General features: G+C 47.8%; 1 protein-coding gene across 3 annotated transcripts in view; it reads right to left on the reverse strand.

Annotated features, from left to right (window-relative positions):
- The window catches only part of MYO5B (myosin VB), a 369,650-nt gene that overhangs the window by 59,016 nt on the left and 292,897 nt on the right, over positions 1-17,737 (reverse strand). For all 3 annotated transcript variants that reach the window (XM_034943673.3, XM_034943674.2, XM_055102690.1), the window contains exons 21-22: positions 17,351-17,590; positions 9,708-9,941 (exon numbers count right to left, since the gene is read on the reverse strand). In XM_034943673.3, the coding sequence (XP_034799564.1) occupies positions 9,708-9,941; positions 17,351-17,590 (474 nt within the window). The remainder of the gene's footprint in view (positions 1-9,707; positions 9,942-17,350; positions 17,591-17,737) is intronic.

The following is a 17,737-nucleotide window of genomic DNA, read 5'->3' on the forward strand; positions in this document are numbered from 1 at the left end:
GGATGCAGTCATCTTCCAGAGGACTCGTCTCAACCTGTATAGAAAGAGTCTCAAAAATGACCTCCTCAGGACAGCACCACAACACATAATGACTACCAAGTGTGCAATGGCAGAGGGACTAATTGGTGACTACTGGGATTGCAACCTAGGAGATGACCACGTGGAGCAGAGGAGAGATGACCATACAGACCCCTGAGTACCCACCTGCACCCCAATCAGACAGGCACCTTTCAAACTCTTCTAGACTTTATGGCATTAAAACCCAGAGAGGTGGCCCTAGGGATATGGACTAAACCAGCAGAAGCCTAAATTGATATGGTTTGGACGTTCATTTCCTCCCAATGCATGAGGTTTGAATTTCAACTGGTTACAATGCTTAAATGCCAACTTTCCTTCCTCTCCTGGCTTTAAATTAAGCTCAAGGCACCAAGAGGTGAGTTAATAAGGGAGGAGCTGCCCCACCCTCGGCATCAGGTAGAAAGGGGCAGGAAAAAATGGCAACACACTGGAGCTAAGGATTGAGGTCACTGGCTCTCCCCACCCCAGGAACTCAGAAGGCAGCGACTCTCACTTAAAGGTGCCTCAGCTACTCTGGGGAGCTGCTGATGGGTCTGTAGTGGCCTTACATTAGGTTTGTCCTTTAAGGGCCCATATAGAAAAGTAGGATACACAATACAATACTATTAAGGGCTTGCAAAAAGATCCAAGCGCTTTGTTAACACCCTTTTTTTTGAGACAAGGTCTCACCCTGTTACCCAAGCTGGAGTGCTGTGGTGAGATCTCGGTTCACTGCAGCCTCGACCTCCCCAGGCTCTGGTGATCCTCCCACGTCAGCCTCCTGAGTAGCTAGGACTACAGGTCCCTGCCAACATGCCCGGCTAATTTTTGTATTTTTAGTATAGACGGGGTTTTGCCATGTTGGCCAGATTGGTCTTGAACTCTTGGGCTCAAGTGATTTGCCCACCTTGGCCTCCCAAAGTAGCTGGGTTTACAGATATGAGCCACCGGCACCTGACCAACAATTTTAACAGTCTAGAACCCCTTCAAATTTAAGGAGTTTTTCAATCTTTCTTTCCCTTCAATTCAAGCAGACTCAGTTTGTCTCATCCGTTTATCTGTGGATGGGCTTCCATGAGTTACAAGAAGGAGGCTCTGACAAGCATGTTTTCAAAAGTTGTCCAGGTAATTCTGAGGCTCTAGAGGTTGAGAGCTGCTGGTCTTATGTCTTTATATCCAGCAGAACTCCTCACCCCACAAGTAAATGATAAGCACAGTCAGGGACTCTCGGTATGGAGAGTCAGGCAAAGGGGTTGGCTTTCTGCCCAACAGGAGGTCAAATCAGATAAAGCTGATAAAAATATACATGCACCAAACTAATTATACCAAGTTATTATTCTTTGGCAATTTATTTTGCCAAAGAATAACATTTATTGCCTATAATATTTATTGCCTATAATAATTAATGCAACAGATGTTGTATGTCTTCAGAGGCTAAAATGTGACCTGGTGTTGAGGGCAAGGTACAGAAGAAAAAGCACCGACCGAGAGTGATGATGTTTTATCTGTAGAGGCACCCACTCACCAAGCCTAGTTCTGGCCCCTAGTATGACACAGGGCAAGGCTGTCACTCATCCATCACACATTTCCTGAGACACCTCTATACCAGGAGCCTTGCCAGGGCTGGGGGATACCAAATGAGATAGACTGACTCATGGTAGTTGATATGGTTTGGACGTTCATTTCCTCCAAATCTCGTGTTGAAATGTGATTCCTAGTGTTGGAGGTGGGGCCTGGTGGGAGGTGACTGGGCATGGGGGTGGATCCCTCATGAATGCTGTAGCACCATCCCCTTGGTGAACTCATCCCTCACTGAGTTCACAATAGAAGGTGTAGGTGGCATACATGCTGTTAACCACAGCACTCTCAGACTGTAGTCTTGGCTCAGGTTTTAGATCATAGGTTGTTGCAATGAAGTCACATGTTCTTAGGTGGCATTCATAGGACTGGAGATTTCAGGACCCACTTGGTGATGATGTCATGCATTCTGTGCTGGTCAGATGGCATGTTCCATTTCAGAGGGATATTGACTGTGTGTAGGATGCTCAAAGGATGGCGAGGGGTCTTGGTCTTCTCAGGTGACCTACTGCTCTGTGAGCCATCTAGATATTAGGAGGATGTTAAGGGGAAGCAACGTTTTCATTGCCCTAGCGTGAACTCAGTGAGGGATAAGTTCTCACTGAGTTCACGTGAGATCTGGTTGTTTAAAAACATGTGGCAACTCCCCGCTCTCTCTTGTTCCCAATATCGCCATGTGATGCCTGCTCCCCCTTCAACTTTTGCCATGGCTGGAAGCTCCCTGAGGCCCTCATCAGGACAGATGCCAGCACTACACTTCCTGTACAGACTATAGAACTGTGAGTCAATTAGACATTTTTACTTATAAATTATGCAGCCACAGGTGTTTCTTTTGTTTTTTGAGATGGAGTCTCCCTCTGTCACCCAGACTGGAGTGCAGTGGCGCGATCTCAGCTCACAGCAACCTCTGCCTCCCGGGTTCAAGCAATTCTCCTGCCTCAGCCTCTTGAGTAGCTGCGATTACAGGCATGCACCACTATGCCCGGCTAATTTTTTGTTGTTGTATTTTTAGTAGAGACGTGTTTCGTCATATTGGCCAGGCTAGTCTGGAACTCCTGACCTTGTGATCCACCCACCTCGGCCTCCCAAAGTGCTGGGATTACAGACATGAGCCACCACACCCGGCCCAGGTGTTTCTTTATAGTAACACAAGAACAGTCTAATATAGTAGTTGCCCTCAGAGAGTGTCCAGCCTGGCAGGGATGAGGGACAGGTGCATACATAGTAATGATATCAATAAGGGCTGTAGCAGCTTCCTATGAAGCAAAGTTTTTCAGCCTTGACACTGTCAACATTCTGGGCTGGATAATTCTTTCTTGGGGGAGTAGGGGACTCTCCCGTGCATTACTGGGTGTTCAGCAGCATCCCTGGCTTCTACCCACTAGATGCTAATACAACACACCCTCCTCTCACCTTCAATTTGTGAAAACCAGAATGTCTCCAGGCACTGCCATACGTCCCCTAATGGCAAAATCACCCCTGATTGAGAATCACTACAATAAGGTGGTTCAGAAGGAAAAGAAGGTAGCCTCAGGGTCCATGAAGGCTTCACAAGAGGTGGGGGTCATCTGGATTAGGCCTGCAAGTGGGATGTCTCAGGCAGCTGAGGGCCATTCTAGGTGGGAAGAACAAGTGCCTAAAGGTCTGGGAGGAGGAAGGGCACGGGTTTGGGAATGTGAAGAGTTCTACCTTGCCAAAACGTGCGGTTGCAGCACGGGCACTGAGAAAAGTCAAGGCTGGGTAGGTAGAGGGAGGGAGAATCAGCTTGTGAATGGCTTCTCTTCCTTTGTCCTCAGGAAACACTGAACTCCTCTTATTCTCCTAACTTGACCTGGGTGGGCCCAGCTCCTCTCCCCAGCCTCTTCCCGCCCTCCAGGATGTGCCTGAATGTTTCACTGTTCCTTCTGCCAGGCTCTGTCATTCCCATTCTTTACTGGTTACTTTCTTCTCATTATTAGCTCTCGACCAGCACTCTCCTGGGAAACATTCCTGTACCACACGGGGTGGTGGGGTTGCCCCCACGCTTGGTGTCCTGCTCTGACAGGGCCTGCACATCCCTCCAGAGCCTGTGGGACAGCAATGCTTCCTCATACACCTGCCTGCTCAGCCTGGACCAGAGTCCTCAACGCGGACCTAGGGATTATATCGCCAGACTATCACACCCTCAGAACCCAGGCCACTGCCAGCACCTGAAAGCTTATCAAATGAATAGAAGGGCCCTGCAGACCAAGTTAAGGAGCCTGCATTCCCTCAGTCACAACTAAGGGCTCCCTTTAAAATTGTTTTTTTAAATAAATGTGTTTATAGTTGACTAAAATATCTAGAATACATGAGCTTGTTTAATCAAATAATTCAATTTAGGCAGCACATACAATGTAGGAAAAACACTCTTCAAATGCATCTAATTTGTTATTGCTGGAGGCAGTTCACTCAATGACTTCAGGAGCACCTTTAAATTAGGTTGGCAAATTATCAAAGTAGATTTCACTTTTCTAGACATACAAGTAAAATCAAACTGAAAACAACCCAACAGGAGAAACCACATGGTATGTACTTCTACAAAATAAAGCCTAGGGTGGTGCAATGAAGCATGATCTATGTCACAGTTAGGAAGGCAGGGGTCTTGCCCCATCCTGCCAGGAACAAGGCTGTACCCTCTGAATCAGTCAACTACTGGTAGGTTTTACAGCAGGCTGTGAAGTAACCAGACCTTACCATGGAGCAAAACTTTGCTTCCCCTTAACATCCTCCTAATATCTAGATGGCTCACAGAGCAGTAGGTCACCTGAGAAGACCAAGACCCCTCGCCATCCTTTGAGCATCCTACACACAGTCAATATCGCTCTGAAATGGAACATGCCATCTGACCAGCACAGAGTGCATGACATCATCACCAAGTGGGTCCTGAAATCTCCAGTCCTATGAATGCCACCTAAGAACATGTGACTTCATTGCAACAACCTATGATCTAAAATCTGAGCCAAGACTACTGTCTGGGAGTGCCATGGTTAACAGCATGTATGCCACCTACACCTCCTATTGTTTTGAGGCTTGTTTCTTCCCTCTGTCTCCCTCTTTGATTCATGAATGCAGGTCTCTGACTTGGCTTTATTATTCTAAGCCACACATTAAAGTGGCCTCAGGGGGATTTGCTTTTCTTGCTTGCCTAAACAATTTTGGAGGTAGGCCCATGTTCCTGATCTTTCATGAACAGCAGGAAAGGACCAATCCCACACTCAGCTCCACACCCCAGGTGGGTGAGAGAATGCTTCCTTGATCATATTTCTCCAGGTACCAGCCAACCCCAGTCTTCCCAGCCAGCTAACACAGTTGTTGGCAGACACAGCAGGTAACAAACTTCTGCAGCCAAATGGCCCCCACTTTGTGGTGTCAGGGCTGCAGGGTGCAGTGGGAGACGCTTTAACAACATAAAACAGGCGTCTGCATCCCCTGAGCATGATAAATAACACCTTAGGTTTCAGGACTCATTCAACACCATTCAGCAGCTCCTTTTTTTGGACTGGGGGAGTGGTTAGTCTTAACTCTTGCAGGCAATATTACTCAGTGTTTCTTCTAAAAGCTTATTTGGGACAGCTTATCAGAATCAACACTGGAGGAAAATCCTGTATCTATGAGGCTAATACAGTACCTATATTAAGTTAAGTAAATGCCCCAGCAACATGCTAAAGAACTGTCTTTACTAGTTTGTCTTTGGGGATACAAATGTAGCTAGGGGCTTTGTTTTGTCTTATGTTTTCAAGAGGGATATTAGTGCTATAAGAAGACCCAGCGTAAGGTTTCTAGTAGCAAACATGGGAAAACTGGTTTGGCAATGCCAATCAGAAAAGGTTCCTCTGCCATCTGTCCTTGATGCTGTGCAGTTACCACATTTACAGGCACAGCCCTAGGTAGGGACAATACCTTTAATTCTCCAAAATCTTGAAGTGTTTATTTGAACATTTTCTGAGAATGTTCTTCTAAGTAAGCATAGTATAAATTTGTTTTTTAAAGTAGTTATTAAAGCAAAAGTTGAAAATCAACATCCCTTGGATAGTAAGACAACTTTGAAACAATGGCTAAAATATCTTCAAAATGGTCCTGCAGATGTGTTTTAATTCCTCTCTCACCCCTAAGCTCACAGAAGCTGAAGTGCCTAGGACAGAGTTGCTCACCTCTCTGGAGGTTTCATGGGTCAAGGCTGCGCTTGAAGTCAGAAGATCCTTCCTGACCTGGCCGCACTGTGCTCCTGCTGTTTGCCTCCTCACTTACTCCACCTGAGCCCAGTGAGCACCTCGTTGGTCCTCACACCCACCCAGCCTGCTCATGCCCCAAGGCCTGTGCACGTGTGCCACACCTGTCACCTGTTATCCTCAAATCGCCTTGGCTTATCTTCTCCCCTTACTCAGATGTCTTCTCAGAAAGACCTTCTGTGGCCATCAAAAGTGAAACCATACCCCTCAGGCCCCCACAGGTAACCCTCCATCCCCTTTACTCTGCTTCATTGTTGTTTGTAGCCCTTGGGGGGTAATTCACGTTAGACTCCTGTCTGTACTTTCTTTCCCCATCCCCACACATTTAAGCTCCTTAAGAATGAGAAGGGTTTTTTCAAACACCATTCACCTTTTTCCCCAGTGTGTAGAACAGGGTCTAACACATACAGGCATTCAAACACCTGCTGAATGAAGGACCATGAGCTTCTGTGCTTTCTGCAGCAAGACAACGTCCTTCCAGAGATGGGTCAGTGTCCCCTTCCTAATAATCCTCAGCCTCCACATGAACCATGAGTCCTGGTGCTGCTGAGAGCACAACCCCCTCTTGGCTGGTCAAAGTAGCTCTGCTCCACACCTTTGGGGAGAAGGCTCAACACATTCTGCTATGAGAGCCCCCATTCCCCAAGCCAGATCTCTCTACCTCTATTTGGAGAAATCAAAACCTTTATAACTTGAACTACCCAAGGCAATCAACTAGTGGCTAGTGGTTCTATGACTGACGTCTTGATACAATGCACAACCCAGCCCCACTAGTCCGAATGCTCAGTGCCTGGGGGCCTGCTAGTCATCTCTCACAAGGACCAGGGACCCCCTCTGAGAGCCAGGCACCTGGCTGTGGGTCGTTCCTCCTCACCCACCACAGCCCTGCACCAAGCTAAGCCTTGCTCTGGACCCATTGAGCAGCCTTCAGAGCAAATTCTGAATAATGAGCTGTCACCTCTGTGCCTAGGGCAGCCCTGGGGGCCACCTCTCTTTCGCCAAACAGAGCAGCCGTGCAAAACAGCACAGCTGTACAAAAGCAGCCAGCATAGGGATCGCTGAAGCTTTCAAAAAGAACGAAATGTACACAGTGCACAGGCTAAAAGGGAAGGAGGCTAAGGGCCTGGGTGTGGACTACCCCGTGGAGGCGACAAAACAACAGATACCTTTAGTAGAAAAGGATGTCATCTAACCTATGCGACAGAGCTGCTCTGGACTCTGTGGACACAGAGATGAATTCCTGCCCTCAGGGAGACTTGGCCTCCCACAGGCCAAGGCAGGGCAGCCACGTGGCTCACCAATTAATATCGTCAGAGATGGCAAGCCCAGAGTTTTCCAGCATAGCAGTTCCAATACGACACTCGCTGCCTTTGCTGATGGAAATATCAAACTCATTAAACATCTACTAGGGGTCGGCCCCCTCACTGTGCTTGGCTGGTCTCATCAATCTCACTCAAAGCAGAGCAGGCCCCTGCTTAAGCCCTGGAGGAAACCGATTGTCTGATTACTCAGCATTTATTGAAACTGACACAGTGCCTTTGATAAATATTATACCCTGAGGAGGCACAGAAGACAAAACAAAAAAAAAGCCAGCCAGCTCATCTACTTACCTCCAACCACCACAACAAAAAGATTCTGAAGATTCTAAAGAATGTTTGCTTCCACTTTTTCTTTTCCAGGAAAGAGGTGGACATGCCACTTCATGAGTCATCTCCTGTTGGTTTCTGAGTGTTTCTAAGTTGAAATTTGCTTACATTTGGGGTAGGGAAGGGGCTTTTACACTACTCTGCTCCTAGCGTTCCCCTCCTTGCAGCGTCCTTAATTTTTTGTTACCAATTCCAAGCTCTAATTTTCTTTAAGACCTAGGTCAGCATATCATTGCTAGGGAAGAGTAGCAACATTTCTTAAGGAGAGCAGGAGGGAGTCTGCTTCTCTGTTTTGCTTCTCCAGTGAAGATTTTCATATTATAAACTCTTATGCATTCCCTTTGATGGAGACTTGGGTGTTTAGAGTGCTGAAGTCCCCAAGTTGTAGCATTTAGCAGGAAGCAGGGACGCGGGGCTGGGAAGCTGATGAGTCAAGTGCTGTCTGTTGGGGCAGAGATAGGTGAGACCTGATTTTGTGGATCTGCTGGGTAAACAGACTTTGCAGATGTCTGATCTGACTGGGACACACATGCAGGGAATGTTTTTTCTCCCAGGGTCACTAGTCTCAGGAGTTTCCAGTTCTATTCTTGATCCTTTCTGGCTTTGGACCTCACCTTCTGGTTTTTATTCATGTAGAAAGGTCACCATCCCATTCATCTGCTCCCAAGGGTAGACAAACCACAAGTGTGGAATTCCATGATTTGTAGGTTACAAGACTTGTAGCCACATTTAACAGGAGTTTCCAAGCACCATGTGCTTTCTCCCAAAGAATGAATCCACTTCATGTCTCATGGTGGGCAGGCTGGCAGGTGACTTATCTGGGCAGAGGGTCTTGTGGTACCTCAAAGCAACACATCAGGAGCGTGGCCTTTTATGGGAAGCCTGCGTCTTACTTTCTTCTTCCCTTAATCTCCACACCTGGATCCCACCTCTGGCCCCTGGAGATCCCTGGGGTCTGGGTGAAGGCAGGAGCTGATGGTGCTGAGGCCCGAGGTGGGAAGAAGATCTATGCAAGCCCAGCACAGGCTGGCACTGTAGGCTCTATAACCTCCACGGATGTCTGTGTGTTCCTCAGCTGCATGTGAGGGCTCAGGCCAGGAAAAGGCAGTGGGAAATAGAAGAGAGAAGGACTCCCACGTAGGGCCAAGGGCCTCTGCTACTTCCAGAAGCCAAACACAATCTAATGGTGGCAGCCAGGTGCAAGTCTAGAAGGGGCCTTGGAGATGATCTGAACCAACTTTTATAAATATACACACAGATGAGGGAACTAAGGCCAGTGAGGCTTTCTGCACATGCTTGGGAATGGCAGAGTGGGGATGGGAACCTGGGGACTCCAAGGTCTACCGCAGGGCCCTTCCTGCAGCAGCATCCAGCCTGCCCCAATTTTGAAGTTGTTACTCCAACACCCTGAACACTGGATCTCTCCCTCTTAGATCCCCATCCACTGCGACTCCCCATTGATGGACAAACACTGAAAAAGTGGGCAACATGCTATTTCCCTTGTGGCTTGTAGAGATGGTGGTGGGGGGGGCGGTGGTGGGAGGCAGAACAGCAATGACCCAAGTCTGTGGGGGGCTCTCCAGGGGCCCTTGGGACTTCCCTGGCTGGAACAGTTATCTTGGCAGTGGAGCAGGGAATCTCTATGCCCTGATGCTCAGGTTTGGGGCAAAGCTCAGGAAGTTCTATTTCATGGTGTAAGAAATAAGCCCACCAGGGTGGGTGTGACAGGCTGAGACTTTAAGTGTTCAAAGGTGAGGCAACTCCACCAAAGCACAGTGCTGCGTCATGGGCAGGGGTGCCCAGAGGCTGCCCTCCCCTGCAGGCAGCATCAAGATCAGCCCCAGCCTCTGTCACGGCTTTCTTGCCAACAAGGATGCGGGCCACAGAGCCAGCCCTGGGCCTAATTCTAGACCATAAAAACAATGCTCACAGGCAGACACCATGTGCCTCTCCCAGGGGATGCCATAGTGTCCAGCTAACAGCAGAAGCGCAGTCATGCTTGTGTGGGTTTCCCCAAAGCATGCCACTTTCTGTCTAGACACAGATGAATGGTCAGTCTGTGCACATGAGCCCAAGACCATGGCGATTTTACCACTTGAAGCAGCAGTGCTGAGAGGTGGCTCCGTGTGCCCACCCACTCTGCTTGCCAGTGCCTGCCCTTCTGGCCTGAGCATACCTTCCTCAGCTCATCCTTCTCCCTGCTGTGGGCGTCCTCCAAGATCTTGCGCTCCGAGTGGGCCCTCTGCAGCTCTGTGCGCAGGCTCTCCACCTCCTCCTGCAGCCTGAGGCTGGTGTCCTCACCTGGGCTCTGCTGGTAGTGCACCAGCTCCTTCTTCAGCCGCTCTACCTCCATGGTGTATGTTGAGGTGGTCACGGACAACTGCTCTGAAAGTGTCTTGAACTCTTTGTTCTGTGGAGAACATCAGCAAACAAGGAGAAGGGAGAAGAAGTGGGGGAGAAAGGGTTATTTTACCAGGGAAAAAGCATGAAGGCAATCAAAAAAGGAACTTCCAAGGTAGGATTAAGTCTCACAATCATTGCATGCTCAAGTGCTTGCCTGGCATCTCCCTAACAAAACACTATTGTGAACTTACAGAAATAGGGGAAAACAAAGAACAGCAACACTGACATTCAAAGAGCTCAAGGAGCTTTCGTGAGCATGTGCAGAGCTGGAAGCTGCCTGGTAGCAGGTGGCTCTATGGCTGGGCGGATCCTATACCTTATTTTTAAGTTGCAGAAACAAAGAAGCTGGCTCTCTGGGTTTGCAGCCTTCACTTTTTAGGTTTCTTTGCTCTTTCATACAGAGCCCTCCTGCCTGTGGACTCGCCAGCACAAAGAGCTGCAATCTAATCGCTGGCTCTGAGACAAAGGACCCCTTCAGCATCCTCTCTTCCAAGGAGGCCCTCCATGGGGTCTTGGAATCTCTCTCACCCCTGTCAGCCATGGCTTGCCCCATAAGACTCTAAGACTCAGGGTAACTGATGCCCTGACCCACCCTGCCCACACCATGCTCCTGCAGATGGGATACTCAATCCCAGCCCACTCAGGCAACACACAGGTGTGAAACATCCCCCATGGGCCCAGAGTCCTAAGAAGCTATTGCTGGTATCAAGTGCTACTGCAAATTATGGGAAGAAATCAGCACCGCAAGAGTTGAGGGCATTAGCTAAGAGTGGTCAGTGAGGAAAGTGGAGAGGAAGAAATAGGGCTCTCCAAATCATCAAGCAGGCAACAATGGTCATTGATTATTCTTCATTGTTCTGGTCTGTAGGAGCGCCAGGCAGAACAGAGCTAGCGGCCAAATCACCGATAAGCTGGAGCATCAGGAATCAATGACTAATTCACATAGGAAATTAAACTTCACAGAAAACAGTGAAGAGCAGCAAAAGAAAAGCCCTTGGACCCTGTAAAATGCCACAGATGCTGTGGGGCCTTGTGGTTGTGACCAGTACGGCAATGCACAAGCCAGCAGTCCATTTCCTGCACCAACACAACAGAATGAGACATGCTACCCGCTCCCCAGCACTCTGTGGGAACCTCCCAGTTACAACCTGACACACCTTCAAGCCTGGTCTGCCTGCAGCCTTGTTCTAAGGCATCACAAAGAAGAAATCCAATCGAGCAGATTCTATTTGAACACCCAATGCATGTCTGTATTATCCACTCCAGTCTGGGTCTCCACTGGAGGCTGAGGGTCTCTGCACAGAGGAGTGGGGCACAGGGAGGGAACACATGCTGGAGTAGCCACCCTCTGACTTCATCTCTGCTCTGGCCAAACATGAGGTTTGGCCCAGCTGCTCTCTCTAGATGGCACAGCCTGGGTCAAATCACTAGGAGTGGAAGGATAACTAGGCAGGAGGTCTCTAGGTAGAGCTTGTTGGAGTATGAAGAGAGGCACACATGGTAACAGGAGGCACATCCTATCCTGCTATTGACAAAGATGGCACCTCAGGACTCTAATGCAAAGTATGATGTATCCAGGAGGCCCAGCTGCATTGATCTTGACACCGCCTGAGACCTGGCTCAGGGATGTCAGGGAGTTGAGTGGCTGGAGCTGGACAGACCTGTGCTCAGATCCCAGCTCTATCCTTGATCAGCTGTGTACATCCGACCTAATCAACCAACCTTTCTGTGCCCCAGTGTCCTCATGTGTAAAACAGGAATATAATAGTAACTCCTGCCTCAGAGGGTGGTTATCAAGATTAGGGAGATAAAGTACTTTGCTAGGGGCTCAGTAAACATCAGCTATCTTCCTTGTTCAAGTTCTCTATGGAGAACCCTGGAGAGTTGCCCGAGTCTCTGGCTCTCTGGGGTGTGGGTGGGGAGCTCCTATGTCTTTTCATGGGCATCCAGATATTGTCACTGGGGGCTTGTGGAGGCGGTGCATTTTCTGTTCTGGACATCTGACTTCAGAAGGACAGGCCCCAGAAGGCTCGTCCTTGCACCTGCAGGTGTCACAGCCATGCAGCCAAGCCTGGCAGAGGGCAGGGCATGGGGTGCCCACCCCCTCGGAGACCCCAGAAACCCTCCCTGCCATGTTACTGCCCTGAAGGCCTTCCAGTGGAACAAGATATGGAGGTGGAAGGCAGTGATACTGACGATCCTGACCTTGTGTGGGTCTAGGCTAATGAATGTATCTGTGTCTTAGTTTTTAACAAAAAAAATGTAAAAAAATTTTTTTTAACTTAATTTTTAATTTTTCTGGGTACATAGTAGGTGTGTATATGTATGGGGTATATAAAATGTTTTGATAGATATGCAATGTGAAATAAGCACATCATGAAGAATGGGATACCCCAAAAATAAATTTTAAAAATAGAAAAAAGCTTACAGAATAAGGATATCAAGAAATAAAAAATTTTTGTAGAGTTGTACATGTTTGTGTTTTAAGCTAAGCCTTATTACAAAGAAGCCACAAGTTAAAAGTATTATTTATAAAGTAAAAACATTACAGTACTCCAAGGTTAATTATTGAAGAAAAGCAATTTTCTAGTAAGCTTAGTGTAGCCTAAGTGTATGGCTTATAAAGTCTACAGGAGTGGACAGTTTATAAATTCTATAGGAGTGGACAGTTTATAAAGTCTACAGGAGTGGAAAGTAATGTCCTGGACCTTCACATTCACTCACCCCACACAGCTTCCAGGCCTGCAAGCCCCATTCATGGTAAGTGTCCTATACAGGTGTGCCATCTTTTACACCATATTTTTATTATCCCTTCTCTATGTTTAGATACACAAATACCATTGTGTTACACCTGCCTATGATATTCAGTACAGTAACATGCTGTACAGGTTTGTAGCCTAGGAACAATAGGCTATGCCACATAGCCTAGGTGTGTAGCAGGCTACACCATCTAGGTTTGTGTAAGCGAAATCTATGATGTTCACACAACTACAAACTCACCTAACGATGCATTTCTCATAAGGTACCCCTGTCATTAACAGATGCATGACTGTATATGACATATATGCATGATTACATATAACTAATTTAACATATTTACAAAGTGACTACTAAATATATGGAATGAAATTGATTTAAAAGGCTACTGACTCCATATATTTGTGTCATATTTCTCATATAAAATATATTTAAGGATAACCTTATATTCATAAGTGTCTAAGGAACTTTACTCTCATTATAAATAAATTGTAAGTTAAACTGGCCAACTCTAAATGTGTGCTTGACTAAAGTTAGGCTGGCAGAGAGCTGAGTTCACGGACTACATCGTTTTACTGAATGATGTCATACCACAGCCTATCCCAGGGACACTGTAAGAAATGGTCTCAAGAACCAGCATTGTATATATCACTGTAGGATATGGTGAAGGATGTGGCTTGTCACGTCACAGATTATGAAAGCCCACAGGAAAAACAAGTCAGCACCACGGACAGCTCCAAATCCTCTTGAACTGCATGGTTCTTTTCTATTAAGAACTCTCAAGCCACTCAGTTTTCTTCCTGTTACTGTTTGCATAGAAACTTGGTGCCAAATTTGCATCTTTTCTTTCCAGGTGGGTGTACAAGGCCTTAGGATATGAATGTTGGGTGCTAGCCTTACCCTGGTTTTATCTTTGTTTCCTCCCTTACTGACTTCTTGGCAGTGAGGATACATTTTTAGAAAAAAGCTCCCCAGGGGATTCTAGGGCACAGTCTGGGGATAGGAACCCTACTCTAGCCAGATCATGGTTATCAGTGAATTTTTGAGCTAGATGTTACCTTAGAGATCTCAGGCGAATCCCCTTGGAAGAACTAAAGGCCCAATCATTTCCAAGCTATCAGCTCTGGTTGTGAATACAACTGAGACAGAACCCAGGCCTCTGTCCAGTGGGCCCTCTGTCTACTCCCTATGCTGTTCTCACAAATACCTTGGGACACCTTCACCTGTGGTGTCCTTGGTGTTCGCAGATCCTCCCCTTCTGGCTTAGAAACCTTGTGTGACCAGAGGACCGCTGCCTAAGTTGTCTCCAGGAATTATAGGAAAAAAAAAAATTCACTTGCAAACAGCTGGCCCCATCTGCTAAGAGATTGCAATGAAACAAGCCCCTGTATAGAGCTCTAATGGAGATTATGTCAATGCTTCCTCTTGTAACAGAGTGTCAAGCATGTTATTTGACACTGGGTCACACTCCCCACTTTAAATGCCAGCCGGTCCCAAGGACAATGCTATCTGTATGAGCATGAACCCAAACTAAGGCTAAGAGTCTCCCTTGGACTGAGGAGTCCTCCTGACATGTTCCAAGAGTCTCCCAATAGCTAAATATCTTATAGCTTGGTCAGAGGTGGCAGAACATACCCTGAAACCAGCCTGCCAAGTTTCAATCCCAGCCATGCTACTTACTAGCTGTGTGACCTCAGTCAAGCTACTTAACCTCTGTGTGCCTCAGTTTCTTCATCCTTAAAATGGGAATAATATTAATGTTTATCTCCTAGGGTTCTGGTGGGGATTAAATGAGTTAATACGTGAGAAGAGCACAGCGTGCCTAGTCAGGTAGCGCGGGCTAGGGCACAAGAAAACAAGAGCTTATCCACTCCTCCCGTCTTTTCTGATCACCCTCTACACACAGAGCATCCTGCCCAGGGTAGCTAACACCTGCCACCACTCACAGATGTTTGCCAAGCAGGAAGCTTAAGGCAAAAAGCTTTTTTAATTTTTTTTTTAAATAGGCCATTTAAATCTGCTTTTCTTTGATTTTTCAAGCACGTGGACTGTAAAATGCTATATTTATTTTTATCCTCTCAAGTTAACTTTAGAAATCAGCAATGCCAATGCAGAGCCCCAAGGCTGGAAAGCAAGGGCTCGGGGAGCCAGCATGTACACAGGGCTCCCAGCAGGGTGCAGCGGTCAATGCCTACTCATCCCTGAGACTGCACTCTGGCTGGAAGGTTAACTCACAACATTTGACTAAGCAAGTCTTTTCTTCCTGTCAACAGCCACAACAGCCACTGCCACCTTGGCATGCTTTGTGCTTGTGTTTTTCAAAGGGCCAGTGCCAGACAGCAGACCTTTTTCTTTGCACTCTTTTCCCTCTGAGTGGATGTGCCCTCCTTCCTGACCTGGTGTATCACAGCAGGCTGACCAGGGGCAGGCACAAGCCCTGTGCCCACCCTGTGCCTGGGCTCTCTGCCTTGCTTCCCCAGTAAGGAGCCAAGCCAAACAAGGCACCCTGTAGAACTAACACGGAGAAACACCCAGTGACAGTCTCGTCTCAGAAAGCCTTGTCTTTTGCAAGAGCAGGGAAACAGAGGCATTCTATTGCTATCTCTGCACCACTTTTGGGCTCCTGTTCAGGGCAGCTGGCTTAGGTGTAAAATGCTTTTTTCCTGCCCTACTGGGTCATGAGAAGCTTTAAAAATGCCCAGTATAGAATAGATACATTAAATCCCAATGACTTCCAAAGCCATACCCACTCTAAAATTCTGTTTCTCCATGCCACACACACTCTTCATGTCCTTTCCTTCCCTAGGAGGCACCCTCTGGGGCACTTCAGAAGCCTGGTCCTGTGGCCACCTCTACACCCTGCATGGACAAAGTAACAGTGGGCCTCCATTCAACTCTGGGAGCCAAATGCAGCAGTAGGCATGCACGGGAAAGGACTGAAACCCTTCCGTAATGTTTGGGTTTAAAAAACCCGCAATGCCCTCATTATGGCTGTGGGATCAGAGCTTGGGTAGGATCCTGGTCCCAGCACTTTCTATTTATGTGACTTTGGAAAGGGACTTGATGTCCCTGGCCCACCATTTCCTCATATACAAAATGATCTCACAAAATTGTATGAAGATCAAATAAGAGTGAACACAAAACACATATCGCAGAGCTTGGCACATGGCGGGTGCTTGGAAAATCCTTAGGATCAATGCTGTTCGGCCTGTTGGCATGAGATTTCCTCCCTTATGATACAGCATGCGACATACGTCACAGCCATCCTCTGTCCAGCAAGGCCATCAAAGCACCTGAAACAGCCAGGCATCCAATAAAGGTCTTCTGAAGGGAAGGAGGCCTGGCCATGTGGGCCACCAAAAAGTGGGGGTCCAGGTTTGTGCATGCATACATGTGAGCCTCGTCTATTCCATTAGACAAAGCTGAGTGTTCTGTGCTTGTCTCAAATCTCTTGTACTACCTTGTACAGTACCCAACCCCCTACAGGGATATTTAATCAATGGCTTGTTACTCCTTTGATTGGCTGACATGGGAAGGTGGCCAGGGTAGAAAGAGGACAAAGCTTAAAAATAAGAGTGCTAACCACTTTTCAAGTTTCTCCTACTGCATACCAGGCCCTGCATATGCATTAGACCATTTATTCTTCTTTCAGCCCTGTCAGCCCCATTTTATGGATAAGAAAAGAGGCTCAGAGTAGTCACATCAGCCACTCAACTTTTAAGCAGAAGAACTGAATTCTGATTTCCAAAGCAAACACTCTTTCCAAAAGAGGCAGACAGACAGATAGGCAGACAGAGAGGCAGAAGGGCAAAGTGATGCAGAGCATGGGCTCTGGAGCCAGACAGCTGGGGTTCAAACCTCGGCCCTGCCACTGCCACCTGTGTGACTTTAGGATGCCATGTGCCCTTCCAGTGTCTTCAATTGTACAAAAAGGGGGATGGTAATACTTGCCGTAGGAGGGCCGCTATATTAGACAAGCTACTCCAGACAAAGCGCCAGCCCCATACCCCACACAGCAAGCCCTCCATGCACACCAGCTGCTGCTGCATTGCCCTATGTCACCCCTGCAAGGGCAAAACACCAGCACCTTGGGCTAGTGTGTCAGCTTCCTATTGCTGCTGCAACAAGTTACCACCAAGTTATGACTCAAGATAGCATAAATCATTATCTTACAGCTCTGGAGGTCAGGAGTCTGAAGGGGTTGGCAGGGCTGCATTCTTTCTGGACGCTCTAGGGGAGAGTCCATGTCTTCGTCTTCTCTGGCTTCTCAAGGCTGCCTGCATCCCTCCCACCTCTGATTCTGTCATCACTTCTCCTCTGAACTTGATCCTCCAGCCTCCCTCTTAGGAGGACCCCTGTGATGATATCAAGCCCACCTGGCTCACCCAGGATACTCTTCCCATCCTACAGTTCTTAATTTAATTGCATCTGCAAAGTCCCTTTTGCCATATAAGGTAACACACTCACAGATCCTAGGGCTGAGGGTATCTTTAGGGGTCACTGATCTGCCTGCCACAGTTAGTATCTGCTGTGGTCTGAGGACATCTGTGCTCCCTTGGGTCTTCGGCATGTGCAGTTCCTCAAGGAAGCTGTGGGCTCTCTCCAAATGCTCCAGTACCCAAGCCCCCGACACCCAGGTAGGGAGCTACAGACACTGACCTGCTCATCGATCTTCCGCTGCAGCTGGACCACCTTGTTCTCCATGCCCACGTTGAGACGTTTCAGATGCTCTGCTGAGCGGGCCTCAATCCTGAGGGCCTTCAGCTCTCGCCTGGCCTTGAGCATCCGGAAGGCACACTGGATGACAATGGCTGCATCCCGCAACCGCTGGAAGCGCCTGCGTGCCATCCAGCCCCGCACGTGCTTCTGGATGGTGGTGGCCTTGTGCTCCATGAGGACCTGGCGGGAAACAAGGACACACATCTTGTGGGTTTGCACTGCAGGACAGGAGTGAAGGAAGCATACATCACTGCCTGTGGAGGGAAGAGGCCAGAAAAGCCTTGGTTCTAGGAGTTACACAGAGAATGTGCCCCCTAAGATCTAAGG

This window comes from Pan paniscus, chromosome 17 (genome assembly GCF_029289425.2).
Source record: "Pan paniscus chromosome 17, NHGRI_mPanPan1-v2.0_pri, whole genome shotgun sequence".
Classification (NCBI taxonomy): Eukaryota; Metazoa; Chordata; class Mammalia; order Primates; family Hominidae; genus Pan; species Pan paniscus.